Source organism: Scyliorhinus torazame, chromosome 16 (genome assembly GCF_047496885.1).
Source record: "Scyliorhinus torazame isolate Kashiwa2021f chromosome 16, sScyTor2.1, whole genome shotgun sequence".
Classification (NCBI taxonomy): Eukaryota; Metazoa; Chordata; class Chondrichthyes; order Carcharhiniformes; family Scyliorhinidae; genus Scyliorhinus; species Scyliorhinus torazame.
The window spans coordinates 164,153,415-164,169,878 of NC_092722.1; the positions used below are offsets into that span (position 1 = coordinate 164,153,415).

The 16,464-nt window shown below is 35.0% G+C and overlaps 1 protein-coding gene across 6 annotated transcripts in view; it reads left to right on the forward strand.

Annotated features, from left to right (window-relative positions):
- Nucleotides 1-16,464, forward strand: part of vti1a (vesicle transport through interaction with t-SNAREs 1A) — a 464,254-nt gene that overhangs the window by 133,856 nt on the left and 313,934 nt on the right. For 3 of the 6 annotated variants that reach the window (XM_072479372.1, XM_072479371.1, XM_072479368.1), the window contains exons 5-6: nt 962-982; nt 3,644-3,728. In XM_072479372.1, the coding sequence (XP_072335473.1) occupies nt 962-982; nt 3,644-3,728 (106 nt within the window). The remainder of the gene's footprint in view (nt 1-961; nt 983-3,643; nt 3,729-16,464) is intronic. The other 3 variants (XM_072479374.1, XM_072479373.1, XM_072479369.1) reach the window with 1 other exon arrangement.

Genomic DNA, 16,464 nt, shown 5'->3' on the forward strand with positions numbered 1-16,464 from the left:
CAAGTCTGTTGAAAAACCAACCTCAAATCCATGGAGAAGCTTTAAAATCAGCCAGGCAGCACAAACAAGATAGAGCGCATTTTGTTTGGGTTCTATTATAAAACAGCTGCGCCATGCTTCATAGTACTTATGGTTATGACCAGAGATGTGGTCGTCTCTTCTGCTTAGTTTTGCACTTTGGCCCATTGAGCATTCTGGTCATTTTGAGGTGCTGACTTAAAAAAAACTTTGGTTGTCTTGCAAATCGCAAGACATTTTGACAATCCTGTCATTGAATAGCGTTCGCTTTGTTTTATGTTAAGTGAATAACTTGGTAAACTACCTTGTGGAAATACTAAAATATCTCAAGATAGTACTTTTTGTTTCTTTTGTCTTTTTTACCTACTGTCTTATCCTCTCCCACTTGGAATTTTGTGTTGTCCTTGAGATTTTTAAAAGAAACCTTTTTACCTCATGGAATCAAAGAATTAAAATACATACTCCTTTGCAATTTGGTGCAATTATCCCCATTCTATATGTACATGTTTGGTTTCACTCTAGCTACTGTTAAGATTTGTCTTGAATTACAGTTGTTAAATAGATGATTACAATGGGATCTGAGCATCAGTACTTTGAAATAATGCTCCACACTCACTTTACCTCTTTAAAATCATTGCTATGAAGCCCCTCGTTCTCTCTTTGAAGATTGCGGCAAACATATCTCTCACGTACTAAACAAGAGAGAAATGATTGTAACCGCCTGTGTTGACAAAGGAAGAACTAATCTTTGTTCTTTCAAAATGTGATTTTGAAAATTCTCTTTGTGTGAGGCATTTTAGGTTCTTTAAAGAAGCTCTTCTGTGATTTCTTAATACTAAGTATGTAAACAGATAAATTGTCATAGTTAATGTTATACCCAACTGTATGACAGATGTTTCATCCCTGCCATTTCTTTCCTTTTCATCTTTCTGTGCGTTCACAGTTGATAAAATTGCGTGAAGAGGTGAGTGTAACCTTGTTTGTTGTTAGGTATCTGTGTTTGGAAAATATTGGTGTTTTCTGTCAACTGTTAATTTTTTTTGAGAACCATGTTGTAAACCATGCAGGGTTTCTTTACATTTTGTTTTTATATTATGTAAGGTAATCAGTATAATTTATCCAAAACAAGTATACTTGCTATTTGAAGAGCTATATTAATTAGTATAGATTGTTATTGCAATGTGTCTGACCTTCACATCAGGTCCTATCTGCGTTGATCTGAACACATTGTTCTAATGATTTCGAAAAAAATTTCAAGGGAAGCTTTGAAGTGGCTTTAGCTGCTGCGATCTGCTGGCCACATCTCACAGATATGTCACCTCTGCCAGGAGGGAATAGGAAAATCACGTTTCGAATGGTAATGATAACATTCTAATCACTTCTCCTTTGAAGATTGAAGCAAGATACACTGTCAGTATCCCAGACTGTCAGTGCTCAAGGCACCAAGGCATCTTGGTCTAGGTGTATTAGCTTAAGTGAGCATGTCAATACAGCTGCATCAGGGAGATCCATAGGGGCTCATTAGAGCAAGGCAACTCACTTCTATGGACATGATTCAGATTGTTCATATGGCACCATTTTTATTAGAAAGTATTTCTCCAATTTTAAGTGACATCTGTCAGCGAAGAAAGTTCTTGGTGAAGCTTTCTGACTGTCAAATTCAAAAATGGTCTTGAAATGTGGTAGCCCCTCTTGTTTTTTCCATGTGATTAGTTTGTATGCCTTTTGACAGCATGAATAGAACTTGTAACAAACCAGGGTCTAGCCTTTTTTTCCGTGAAAGAAAGTGGGATTAAAATTCTCTAAAGAAAAGAGTTGATGGGCGTAAAGTGGTAGGAAACAACATTGCAAGTGGGATCCTATGCTATATGTGAAAATCCTTTTTTCCTCCTTTTTCATCTAGTAGGAATTCTTCTTAAAAAAAATCTTTCTTTATAATTAATAAACTGTACACATTTAAGATTACTGCATGGATAGAACTTTTTCCTTTCAATGGGAGTATGGGAAAAGAACAAAAAAGCTTTGCTTTAATGCTTCAATAACCTTCTGTATTGATTCACTTAAATTCAAGATTGGGTTATTTAAATCTATTATATTATGTCTACTCATTTTAAATGTGATGTAGTCATACTGTTGTAATCTACAGGTACAGATTTATTCTGAATAGCATTAACCAAAATCCATTTTCTGAGCTTCATTTGACATTTCTGTTTTTCTCGTGGAAAGAAGCTTCAATTCCAATATTCAAATTCTATCACGATACACTAAAGTCAAGGGATATGTCCACTGATTAAAGGCTTCTTCATTTTTAGAATTGCCTTAAAAAAACAGTAAATCTTAATAATGACAGTAACAATGACAAAATGTTACTGATATTTTGTATATAAGATATGATAATTATGCTGTAGCTGTGCTTATCTAAAATTCTACTTATCTTATTATACAGCTATTTATTTCAACTTGTGTGGCACACTATTGGATCCTAATTATTCAATGGAACATCAGTTTAAATAAGACTCCTGGCATTCACAAAGCACTCCATATTTTGCTGTAATGAGCATAAAATCCCAAGTGAAATTCTGTAGGAACCTATAATAAGACTCGTTAGAAAAAATACAAGTAAAAACTATTAAAGATCAAAACTACTATCTGATTGTTCTCAAGCTGTGATACATTTCTAATAATCAATAATATGAAGCAGATCTAACTCTCAAGCTAGTGTTTTCTCCACTGAAAATATAGCATTCAGCATTTTTCACAATTAGCGTTTTGTAAGTAAAAGCTTACAGAGATGAACTGTTTTCAAACCGAAAATTCATGAACGATTATTGAAGCTGATTTGCAGATGCCAAAATATACTATTTATTCAGTAACAGTACATATTAGAATTTCAAATTGTTTTAAACCATATGCACACGCATGTACACTATTACAATTCAGATGGAATCATATTTCAACATGTTCACATTGTTCTAGATTAATTGTGGTTATGTTAGATTTTGTGAATATATTTTGAGTGATTATTCATATGTAGTCGAAAGGAGTACTTAGTTCATTTAGCCCAGTACCCTGTATAAGGAAATTGCTGATTTCGGACAAGTAACAAAGAATTAACATTTAATTGGGGCTATTTTGCCTTCACTAGTTTATTCTAATACTGCCTCCAATAGTCTCACTACACACAAAGCTAGGTTTTTATGTGTCTTGATGCTATCAAGAGTATTGTTTCCAGAGCTCTTTATGAATGTACGGTATTTAGAATTTAACCTCGATTGAATTCCAAAGTAAAGCAAAATACATTTATACTACAAATACTTTGTGCTATGCCATGCATTTCACCTTCCGTTATGAAAAATAGTCAGTGAGTCAGTAAATAAGCACTTACTTGGCATCTATTGAAAATATCAGTAGGACCTTGGAAGACATGAAATTGTTTGAACTGTTTTAAAAAGTAAATTTTACTACTTCTTTTGAGCTGTACTGAACTCTTCTTACAAACTATTGCACTGTCTGACTCCACATTTTTGCTTGGTTTTTTTTCCTATACAGTTCCTTGACCATTAAATTAGATATAATTATGCCTGGTACATAAATGTGTGTATAATCATCTACAATTTTGTTTCAGAGAGCTTGCCTGTTGGATAATACAGAGCGGTTAGAAAGGTCAACACGGAGACTGGAGGCTGGATACCAACTAACCGTTGAAACTGGTAAGGATTTTAAGAGTGAGCAAATTATCTGGCTTATGCACAGGAGCATTCATGCCACATTACTTTTCTGGTGCAGTTCAAAGAGGGGAAAAAACTGCAGCTTTCGTTATAGTTTGCATATGGAAAGGCGATTAAATGTTTTATTTTGTGCTGCTTTCAAACTTGAAGGCATGGTATCTACTAAAACAATTCTTGAGAGTTCTATATCTGTATCTGGAAGTTAAAATATAATTACTTATGTAAACAAAGCAGAAACAAGACTTTATGCTGTTTCCTGCACAAAATTTTGAAAGACGTGGTTTGTAATGAATTACTACATTTATAACCTTGCATTTAATTGTTGTTTTATACTTTTTGAAGAGAATTTGAATTGTTTTTTAAAATGTTTGTGCATGTATAATAATCAACTGAAAGACGACTTAATGCAAAAGTAAATCACTCGGTGACTTTGGGTGGCAAATCGAGGCTTTGTGCTTTATACATTAGGCTTTAAAAGATCATTTATTTTTGTCTAGGCATTTACTCCATATTCTGAATTTATGATATTCAGGTTGAACTTCTCAAAAATAAAATGGCTTTATATTCATCTGTAATGTTTTGTCTTTGAAAGGAAGCTAAGAAATGATATAACTCAAGCTTGGGGTCAGTCAGAGCAGTCTTGCAGCACTCAAAATCAGACCACAGCAGAGAAAAGAGAGTCAGATGAGAACTCCTATGGAGAGATGGGCAAACAGAACAGGAACAGACAGATGACGCTAAGAGTGGTAAGAAAAGACACCAAATGAGAGACTGGTATGAACAGCGGTGGGCAGAATAAGCGAATGGTGAAAAAAATTGAGAGTGGGAGAACCTTGTATTAAAAGGAAGGTAGAGGTAAAGGAAGCATTCAATATGGTGTACTGGGAGGGAGTTTAACTATGAGCAGCAAAACAGAATGCCACTATGGACTGACTGCAGATAAAAACAGAAAAATGCATGGAGCTTTTGGAGGTCATTCCAAATAGCAAGCTATAGGTGTTGAACAAAAGTACATTCTGTTGCCGATACAGTTAAAATGAATTAAGAACAAGCAGGATAATTCTTCCATGTGCTGAACTAAACTAAACAGGAGTGGTATATAAGCAGAGACACTGTTACTATGCGCAGGTTTTTTTTTTAAAATAGAACTCAACAGTGTTTGAATTGCCAGCTATGTTTTTCTTCCTGCGATGAGGGTACAAAATATTTTATATCAAAGTAACTGTTGTATACAGACAGAAAGACCCATCTTAACCCTGTTTGTGTGAACCAATCTCAATTGGGTCAGCGCAGTCGGGGTGCTACAGTTGCTATCTGGAAGTTTTGTAAAAAAAAAATCAGCCTGAATTCCTGCTCCTGATTCCTATCCAACAGCCCTAACTGGAACTTACTTTTGTAGATATTATTGGGCCCAGCTGAGACAGGTGGGGTTGCAGGATGGCACACGCCATCGAGGCTTACGTTCAATTAATGGCTGTTTGAGCATTCAACAAGCTATTAGGTAGTGAGCACGAAGGTGCAACCCAGCAAAGAGTTGGCATCTTCAAGAGATGTGGGGAAAATGTTGGCAAGGTAACCAGTGATCTCACACCAGCAACCTTTCTTGGTTTAGCACAAAAGAAACACGCTGATAAATGTTCAGTTTATTAAGTCAAACTAGCTCTTAAATATTCTCCATGGAGTGTTAAGTAATTTCTGGTAAATAACAAGACTATTTTAATAGAATGATTTATAAAAACCTTCAACAGCTCCCAAACAATAAAAAGACATAAGTTTTTGTTTTGTCATCTTGGAGCTTTTCATTTGGAAGTTTCCTCTGGAACCTTGTCAGCAGTTGTCACTATGTTCACTGTGTGTTCTGCGTGGCTGTGTTATGTGACTAGATAATAATATTTTGCAAGCATTCATTATGCTAGACCTTGGATAATAAGGGGTTAGTTATGCTGAGATATCATTATCCTGTTTAGGAGAGAATCTTGTATTTAAGCTAATAGATGCCTGATGGTCTGATAAAAGGCAGCAATTGAATCTAAGAATCATGAAATTCAATTGCAACCATATATTTCTCCACAAACCTCCTCATTCTTGATAAAATATATACAATTTCTGTCTATTCCAAGTTGTGCAGCATCCATTGCTTAAGCAAGTATAAGTTGTATGCCAATTGATGGCTGGTGTTTTTTTGTCAGTATTTTGCTTCACTCATTGAGATTTGAAGTTTTGCAAATTCCAAAGGTGATCGCATAAGAAAACAGCTTTTTGGTGTGCAGTATGATAGACTGATGCAGTTGGACCATTTTTGTGATTGGAAATTAGATAGCGTAAGTCATAGAGAGTGGGAAATTGTTTTGTCATTGAGCAAAGGTTAGTTCCCCATAGATATCTGAGTACAATGAGGATGCAGGTTCCCCAGAGTGTCTTATACAAAACAATTACAAATACATCACTTTATCTTACTCTCTCCCACAAACAGCAGTTGAAGCTAGAACAGTTGTTAAATTTAAATCCAAGAGAGATAGATTTATGTTAAACAAAGATATTAAGGGATATGGACCAAAGGCAGGGATGGAGTTTGGCCACAGATCAGCCATGATCTCATTAAATGGTGGGACAGGCTCGAGTGGCTGAATGTCCTACTTCTGTTCCCATGTTCCTAACCACCATTGCACACTTTCTCAAGGAAGGCAGTCCCAGGTAAAGGAGTCACTGTTGGTTCATGGAACATCATGCAATAGTCAATATTTCTACACATTTAATATGGTATATTATTTATTGCAGATGACTAAAAATAGTGTTCATGGAATTAGTGTGGCATTTGGCTATTTATTTACTTGAGAAATGGTCCATGGCAAAAAAGCTGAAATAAAAAGCATATGTCAGAATAACTAGAGCAAAACTGTAATACTGTGTTAATCAAAATTGTAATTTGTCTTAAAAATTAAACATATTGTAATGTCTAGTCTCACCTGAACACTAGTAATATCTGGTTAACAGTTTAAAAGGTACAATTCTATTACATCACATACCACAAAATCATAGTTGCGTCCTATTGTTTGACACTTGGCATGTAATTTTAATTTTCACATGTGAAAAATATTGATCCCTTAAGATGTGAAATGAATGATTGCTTTTACCTGTACAACAAATATAGGACACTAGCTGAACTGGATGATGGAGTTAAATTTACAAGTCGCCCATATTTGGAGCACTAAATTTATAAGTAAACGGAGGTCACTGTTGCAAGTAAAATAATTTTAGCTGTGCAGCAAATTTTGCTTATTCAGTCCCTTATTGCGTTTTTTTTTTTTTTGGAAGAAGCTGAATTTGTAGAAAATAATCTTTCTCTGCCGCCTCTCAAAGGATCTGTTCCAGTTGTGCCATCAGAACATCATGCAATAGTTAATATTTCAACACATATAATATGGTATATTATTTATTGCTAGTGCCATTGCAGGTGACTGAAAATAGTGTTCATGGAATTAATGTTCGTATTTAAGGCTGAACAATTAAATGCGGCATTATGTGAAATATTTTAGGGACACTTAACATTAAAAGGTCATGATCTGAGTAGGGAAAACATTTTATTGCAGGAAATAAAAAAACTCTCAAAACAAACGGAATGGTTTTCACATTTAAGCCATTTCACTGCTGCTCAGCTCTTTCTGGAAGCATTCAGCAGTAAATGGCTTCTGGTGCTATTAGACTGGCCCTAGAGGCTTTCGCTTCTGGAAGTTCATTGAGGTTGGGTACAAGACCAACTCTGCAGGCCATCAGCTTTATTAATGTGCAGATAAGCTGATTAGGCTATGTCAATCAAAGGTGCCAATAACTCAATTGAGAGGCTTTTTTTTTCTCCTGAAGCATTGAAGTTGCCAACAAAGTGATAGATGTATGGTACACAGAGCTCAAGTTGTCAGCAAGCGAGACACAAGATCCTATGATGATGTACTGACTGCATTAAAGAGTACATCAATTTGTTTAGCCTGTTTTGATTTTTTTTTCTGTGGTATTAGGTGGAAAGAAATCATAGTTACAGCTTCACTGGAAAGCAGAGGGTCTCGGAAAAAAAATAATCGGGTCCCTTTGAAGCCTATTGGAGACTTTGAGATCTTGCTGTGCCAGACGATGGGTATTCAAGTACTCCTGTAACCATCATACTCTGATCTCTCCCTAGCCTCTGGTAACTTCAGTATTGATGTTTTAGTCAACAGAAGCAAAACTGGAGAATTTGATCTGGTTGTTCTTCCAATAATTACCTTGGATAGACGGAAACCTAACATAAAACATTAACACCCTGTATAACTTCAAATCTTGCCTTGCCAACAATAACCTCCAGTTAGTGTTGTGAGATTAACCTTATGTTTACTCCCTTTTTAATGCCAAGCATTATAGGGCAACAAGAATTCAGAAAAGAGCTGGTATTGTTTACTTCCTTGCAGTTCTTCAAAGCTACAACATCTTTAATTATTTTATCGCCGTGAATTTACACCCTCATCCGGGAAACACCAAGTGTGACAATGTACATTACGGTTTACTTTTTAAAGGACACAGCCAGTGAATTGGCTCACTATACAGTTTCCTCACTGAAGCTGGAGTATTTAAAGTAAGTCCTGTGTCTAGTTAGTTACTGAAGCATCTTTAGGCTTAAGCAAAATCTGTCCTGATTATTCCAGTCTTTTACCTGATATTTCTTTTTCTGTGATACGTAACGTTTCCGCTTACTGTGCATGCGAAATAAGATTATAAAGTCTGGAATTCAGGAGCAAGAGAAGCATGGTAACAGACAAAGCAAATTAGTGGTGCAATATTCCAAATATTTTTCTATTAATTAACTAGTTTAATGGAAGCAAATAATTTTTTTTTCATTTGCTTTTCTTATTTCTTCACCTTCCTTCCTCCCTGAGGCCTCTCTCCTGTTTATCTCACCGCCCTGTCTGAAAAAAGTGAATGTAATAATAATTTTTTCCCTAATCGAGTCTTGTCAGGGAAGTGTCTTATCGTTAAAAGGAAAATGACACCGATGATATCGTAAACAGAGCTAGTGTCACAGCGTTCCAATCAGAGCAATTCAGGCTCGGTATCTAGTGCTGCCACAAACACCTAGCAGCGTTTTTCATCGAAACATCAAAAACGTAGCAGTCATTAAAATTGCACCCGCGTAGAATTGCAGGGATCAGCCGCACTAGCGCAAAATAGGATGTGGGAAACAGACTTCTAAATGTGCTAATTCCAGTACCACGTGCTTGTGGCTTATTTTAATCAGTAGAAACTCACAGATTGTAATAAATCAGCATTATCTGTTGTGACACTGAAGGACACAGTTGGTTCAAGGATTTAGAGGGACGCTGGCAACAGTATACGGTGTGATGGGCAAAGTATTTTTACGCTTGAACTACGGTAGCTAAGGCCCAAACCCCAATTTATACCCCAAACAAAGCACACAATCTGCACAATGACCAGCTCAACATGCAGTGATTTTCACTATGATATGCCAGTAGAAGACTAAAAGAGCACAGGGCTTTAAGGGAATTCAATAGTTTGTGTTTGGTTTTCTTTGAAAAAACCCTCAAAAAAGAAGAGGCTATTGGTAATTAGGAAAAACAGATGTCGCCAAGCCTTGTGACAGCTGAGCACCATTTCAAGCCAAGAGAGAAAATGATTTAAAAGTTGTGTTTTTTAAACAAATTTAATTTAATTTTTAAAATTCTTAACCTACAAATTTTTGAATACCTTTGCAGTGAAATTATTGACATGAATATATTTGAAATGATAAATTAGACAGCTAAAGGTATTGGGTGTTGCAAATATTGTGAGATTTTAAATAATAGGTCAGATTTACAGGTTGGAAATTTGCACATGTACAAACCTCATCACAAAAATAATTTTGTTTTTTTTATCAATGTGTTGTCATTCCAGGTTTATGCATTTAATAACCAAAGAAGTGTAAACATATTTGAATTGCAAGTACACAGTACCATTTTCTCCACATGCACTATACACTATATAATATTTGGTCTTGCAGTTTTGCTTTTCTCTTTTTTTAACTTGTGGTATAACTTGAGTGTAGGAATCGGTTCACTTAAAATTTGTGATGATCTATAAAAAAGACACTATATTCTAAGGTGAAAAACAAGTTGCCAAACAGCAGTTTATAGAATATGCTTACCTTAAATACTTGGATTATCGTAAATAAATATTTCCCTTCCCTGCTTGTGCACTACGCACAATTGAAACCAATTAATTTGATGCATTCTTACTTACATTCTAATACTACAAAATTACAGAAGAATTAACCTTGAAAATGCTAGGTGCGAGTTTTGTTAATCCATGTCAGAATGGTTAACTGAATTTTAAATGCAGCACCTTCTTGACAAATGTAAACATTCCTTTGCAATTCATCTTGTGCTGGATCTGCTTAATTTTGTATTTTATTATAATTACTTAATTAGTGCCTGAAAACTTTTCCATGCATGGTTTGTCTATTTGATTTGAACAATCGTTACAAATTTGTTGAATGCCCACTCTTAAGCAAGCCTAAATTTGAAACTCTGCATCTGTATTATTCAGCTCAGCACTGGTCCAGCAAAATTCTATAATTAAACCTGTTCCAATCGTATCTTTGCAGTTTATATTTTGCTTTTTTGTCAAACAACATTTTAGATTGTAATACATGTTCAAACTTAAAACATTGCAATGTAGCAATTGTTGCAAAATAATCTGGGTCACTTAGTAATATTTATGTATCAGAGCTCTCTGTTCACTATTGCCTCCCATGAGGATGCCATTTCAGTTTCAATTTGATCATTGAGAACTGGGTATTTGCAAATGTTTTGTACTTTTGGACATTGTTAATGTGGGGTCAAATCCTTCATCCATATAGTAAATAAAAAGTAATCCTATTTGTAACGAATGCATCTAGTAGACAGGAGATAATCTAGAACTTTCGGGGATATGCAATTATTTCTAATGATTACACTTCAGGTAACAATTCAATATTAAGAGGGTTTTTTCCGATATCCTGAAGGCAAGCTGCATTACGAAAAACGCAGTTTAGTTCGTGCACGCTTTTACTTTAAAAATGATGGCAATAGATCATTTACCATGTGCTGATATGGCCTTTGGTTTGTGAATTTTACAATTGCCAGAAATAATTCTCTTTGCTTAGAACTGGTAGGAGAACAAATGTGGTGACCGTTCTGTGACACTCCAAGCATAATCTTAATTTTGTTCGATACAGTCTTTTTATGGAAATGGAAAACAAAGGGGGAGAAGTGGAACCCAGAAAGTTCCCTTTCTGGAACTTTAAAGAGCTGATAGATTTGTTAAGAAATGAATTTCTAATCAAGGCGTTGTCACCAAAAAGAACTTTTGTCAGCGGAGAATGTTGCATAACTCTAAGACCAAGTGAAAAGTAGGTTGGTTGATTTATTTATTAGGTGGATTAATAATTATATATAATTAAGATAAATTATAGAAATGACATGCATTCAGAATATGTAATGGATATTTCTGATTGATCGAAATGCTCAGAAATGGATCGTTTCAGTTAGTTTGATATTAAAATGACACCGATGGAGAAACACGGATAGGCTGCGCTCTTGAGCTGTTTCAGTCTCTTTGGCACTCGTTCTATCTACTTGGCTAGGTTATAATAATTCACTAGTAATCTAGTCAACGTTTTCAAAACCTAATCATAGATAGACCCTGGAAAAGGAAATATAGGGTTACTGTTTTAGTTTCCGATTTTATTTTAAAATTATTGTCACTTTACCAACTGTATGTTGAATAATTCACGTCAGTAAACATAGAAAGAGAATATCAGTTTAAAAGTTTATCTTAAATTTACACTGTTTTTAATTGATTGTTGTAAAGGAATGATTTTGACTGAGATGTGAACCTATTCTGATTTGTAAAAAAAAGTATATTATGGTTAAACACTTAAATTTTGCATCAACCCATCAAAAAGTCCATTCAATCTTTTCCTTGTTTTGGCAAAATGATTTTGATTTCATAATAAACTTGATCTAAGCCTTACTATGAATTGCGATTGCTTTTAAAATGGATATCAAAAGCCAATTATTACTTTGCTTCTATCAGAAAAATTAGCGATTGTGTGCTATCAATGAATTATCATCAAGCGAAGCAGGAGTTTTAAACAATTAAGTAAATTAATTTATTATAAATAATAGAATGGATTAAGCAAATAGAATTAGAAACAGTTTGTCATGAAGTTTATTTACTTTTGCAAAACACAAAGCACTACAGTTTACCTTCTGCAAAACATTATGAAAACTGACCACCTAATCTTTACAACTTGCCCAGATTTGAGCAATATTTTATTGGGAGAGTAATCATCAAGTAATGTTGGCATTGATTAAGCAATTAATGTGGCTGTCTGACATTCTTAACATTAAAGTTTTATGATAGCTTGTTTTTATACTGTTCAATACTTTATCACGTATAACTTTACTGGGTCAAATTTCAACGAAATACTTGTGTCATGGAGGAAAAAGAACATTTTTAATGTGATTTTTTTATGCACAATGCATGCACTTGCACACACCACTCTACAGTAATTGTGTAAAGAAAACAGATTCCATATATTGCAGTCAGAAATGCAATACGTTAGTTAGGATACTTTTTTAAAAATATAACAGTGATATTTACTTTTGAATTAATGTAAATTAAAATACATTTAAACAAAGTACATCAATTAACTTGAAATTTAAACTGGCATTGCACAGTATTTTTTTCTTCTGGTAAATGTAATTTTATGGAAGATGCAAAGGACTAAAATTCCTAAGCATTCCTTCATCTCGTGTGAAATTTGTACTTGATTTGCTACTTTCTAATGAATATGTTTGAGTTTTGTATGATTTCACCTGAAATTGTAGTTTAAAATAATGAATTCAATTCAGTGTTTTTATACATTTTATTACATATGTTTAAGAAATTTGAAATTAAATAAGAATCTCTTTCTGACTAGAACACAAACTATATAATACACTACAGCTTCATAAAATAAATTATATGACCTATTTTATATTAGGAATAACTGAAACTGATGGTCCTGTTCCCATCCCTTGCTGTTGATATTAAGTGCTTCATAATGTAAGTTATTATCCTGCACTGTAAACCATTTTTATGGTAAATGTTATAGTAAATGCTCTTCAATCTTAACAAGCTACAAGTCAAAGCTTTCAGTTCACTATATTTAGTAACAATATAAATGGCTTACCGTTCATACATTGATTATGTGGGCAGGAGAAAGGCATTATTAGGACCACAGAGGGCTTGAAAAGATTATTATAATTTGCCAGTTCTGTTAATGGCACCTGTTAGAGGTGTGACACAAACGACAATGACAGGCTGTGTAATTCAATAATTACTATCTTTGTGTAGTGTCACTGGGTCATGTTATATATGCTTACAAAGAAACCAGTGTAAAAATGGTGCAGACTTTCTCTAGTTAACAGGGAATATGTTATGGTCAATGCAGTCTTTCAGAAGGGAGAATTGAACCCTGGGGGAACCTCGGGTGGGTCAAAGCAAATGGAGAGACAAACCAAAAGACAGCACTGTCTTTTCTTGCTTTTAGATTGGGATAAAATATTATGAGAACACCAATATTCAATATTAATTATAAGTTCTTAGTGTGTTCTTTAATGCACTCGCAGTGTTTTAATGAATATGCCTTGGTCCAAATAAATAACTACAACTTGTATTTATGTGGTAGCTTTAATATCAAAATTATTCGAAGCTCTTTGCCACAGCACAGTTTAAAAATCATGTCTTTCAATGCATATTTTGTTCTTAATCAATGTTGCTTTGCTTCTCATTATTCGTCTAAAAATGACCACATGTAAGTTCTTTCTTAAGTGAAAATTGTCCTTGAGTGCCTTGCTGGTGATCAATTTTCAGTGCTCTTTTCGAGAATTAAGTTGCGAGATTAGAATTGTACAGTATTAGAGCTGTATCAGTCTGTACATAGAGCTCAAAAACATTAGGTACCAAATTATTCAATTAGATCACCAGAACCTGCCATTGACCATGCCCAACCTGAAAATATTGCTGGCAAAAACAAAATAAAACGGTAGGGTCGGAAATTCCTAGTTCTTTGTATGTTAAACACTCTTCAAATGGAGATAACTTCAATAGACTGATTGAGCTTCACTTTTGTAACATAATGTAACCGTTATCGCACACACGTGGGTACATGTAAATGTAAAATTGGAGACAATTGCTGACAGCCATGTGCTCTGGAGGCTGTTTGTTGAAGGGGCGTTGGAAGAAGTGAGGAGAAATGTAAAGTTCAGCTGACAGGCTAGTGAATTCTGCACCTTCTCAGCCCAATGTCTTTATCTGCAGCAAATGCCTCAGAGATGGCCATGCTGGAGGGGGGCTCTTAACCCACACCAGGTGATGTTCAATGCAAAGTTTAATCACCAAGGTGCAAACTGTTATCTCATGAGATGGAAAGTTGCTTCAGAATTACCCCTCAATTGATATAGGTTTGGAACGCTATAGACAGTTTCCATGTAAAGGGTTATAATTGCACAAAAATCTAACATACGCAGAGTTCTGGATGAATGTGTACTATGTTTTCACTGTTTACCATTTAAAGAAAACTCCTTGCAAATAGCTTTTTCTTATTGGTGTCACAACATTGAATTTTTTTATATCAACCTGTATTAATATCAAAACATTTGTACAAAGTAAAACAATTGCTTTCAAATCCTAAATCCTAACATAAATACACATTATTTTATTTTAACTTGCAGACATTAAGGGCGCGATTCTCCGAAATGGAGACAGAGTGTTCGTGCCGTTGTGAGCGCTGTCGCGTTTCACGACGGCGTGAAACGGCCGCAGTAGCTGATGTCCACACTTCCAGCATTCTAGTTGAGAATAGAAAATAGCTTTGTCATCTGTGATTTTTATCAAATGGATTTCTTTTTACTTTTGAGACCCACCTTAATATGCCTGGGAAATAATTTGTACAAAATGTGAAAGCATCTGTTGCTTACAGTCCAATCTTGAGTCAAATCCCAATGGATCCACCTCCAAATCGGTGTTAAGTGGAGCCTCACAATAGCTGAGATGTCCCATTCCCACATGAATGTGTTTCTATGTTACCCTGATATGATTTAATACATGGCCGATGTCAAAAACAACAGATTCAAATGCCAAATGAAAACACGGTAAAGCAATAAATGTGTGGAAAAAGCTTGTTATTCAGTTTGTTCACACCTCACAATGGTCTGACCTTGTACAAGGCTGGAGCTTTGCATTGGCAGGTGTCGGCAGTTAATTCCAGAAATACTCTGAGATTGTTTCATGCTTAGCGTGCTGCCTCTGCATGTGTGCAATACAGTCCGCCATACCATCATTGCGGTCAAACATATTTTAGGTGTTTTCCCAAATCATCACTCTGGCCCTTGTGACATCGGCCAGGGAAACGGGTGGGTGAGCAGGTGATTATTCATCAGACCCTTTAGGTTCATCCTCCTCCTTGGCTCCAAGATTTTACGCTTTTGTGTAGTTTAACTCCACTCTAGTTGCTGCCATCATATGACAAGCTTAGGCAGGTTCGGCAAATCCGGAGTTACCGGTGTGTCATTCCAGCTTGTCACTAGGCATCATTCTATGGGATTTGCTGTTCTGCTGCCTGGACTGTCTTCATCATAACCAGAATATTGTTTCATCGGAGGTTGACTCGTCGCAATCTCACTGTACTTGTGTATCATTATTCACAATTATAACCTCTATGAATCTCAGTTAAGGGCATAGGTATTGGAAACACTACAACTTCTACACCGTTATGTTTTTTTTTCCTTGGTTTTGTTTTGTTTTCTGTAAGCCTTTTTCCTTGTGAATGGGATTTAATACAGAGTGCATACGCTCCGGCATATTTAAAATTTCTGTACAAAACTTAATACAGTGAGATAAACAAGATACTTGAAACTCCAAGGTAAGTATAAAGTGGAGCCCACTTGTCAGAAATAGCCTAAACAGACATGCTTGGAGTCTGTTGGAATGAGATGCAACAATTTATGTAATTATGGTGAATTAACATCAATGGCACTCTATGCTAATATGATAGATCATAACAATTAAGATCACCCTTCAAACCTATGATGTGAACAAAAATATTAAGCTAAAAGCTTAAGCATACATATAATGTTTTTAAATTATATGTGTATCAGCATTGTGGATGTAAATCTGAAGCATATGTAAAGCTGAAATTAATCTCTCATTCAGACAATTCAGAATGAGCACTGTTTGCATTTAAGGTTTTAAGTTATTTTGATAGATAGGAGTTTTCATCTTTAACTTTGAACTAATTCCTGTTTTAACTTGGATCTGATTTAAAAAGTGCAAAATTATTACAGTAAATTCTTCATATTTCCTTTAAATTTGATGGGTCTCGTAGATAGTTATTGCTTGCTTTAGGAAGAAAAAAATATTTCTGGAGACTTTTCTTATGCCAAAAACCCAAAATGGACTTGCTAATTTCTCAGGAGGCAGAGCCCCATGAGGTATGTGGAAACTTTAAAAAAAAAACTTGCTGTGACTGTGTAGAGGCTCTAAAAGATGTACCTTTCATGTGTTACTGTATGTGCTATATAGGGAATGAGAGCTTTTCCTCTACATAGGGCTGTGTGTGTGTGTGTTTTTCGACAGAATATAAAGTAATGCTGATATCAGGAGATTTAAA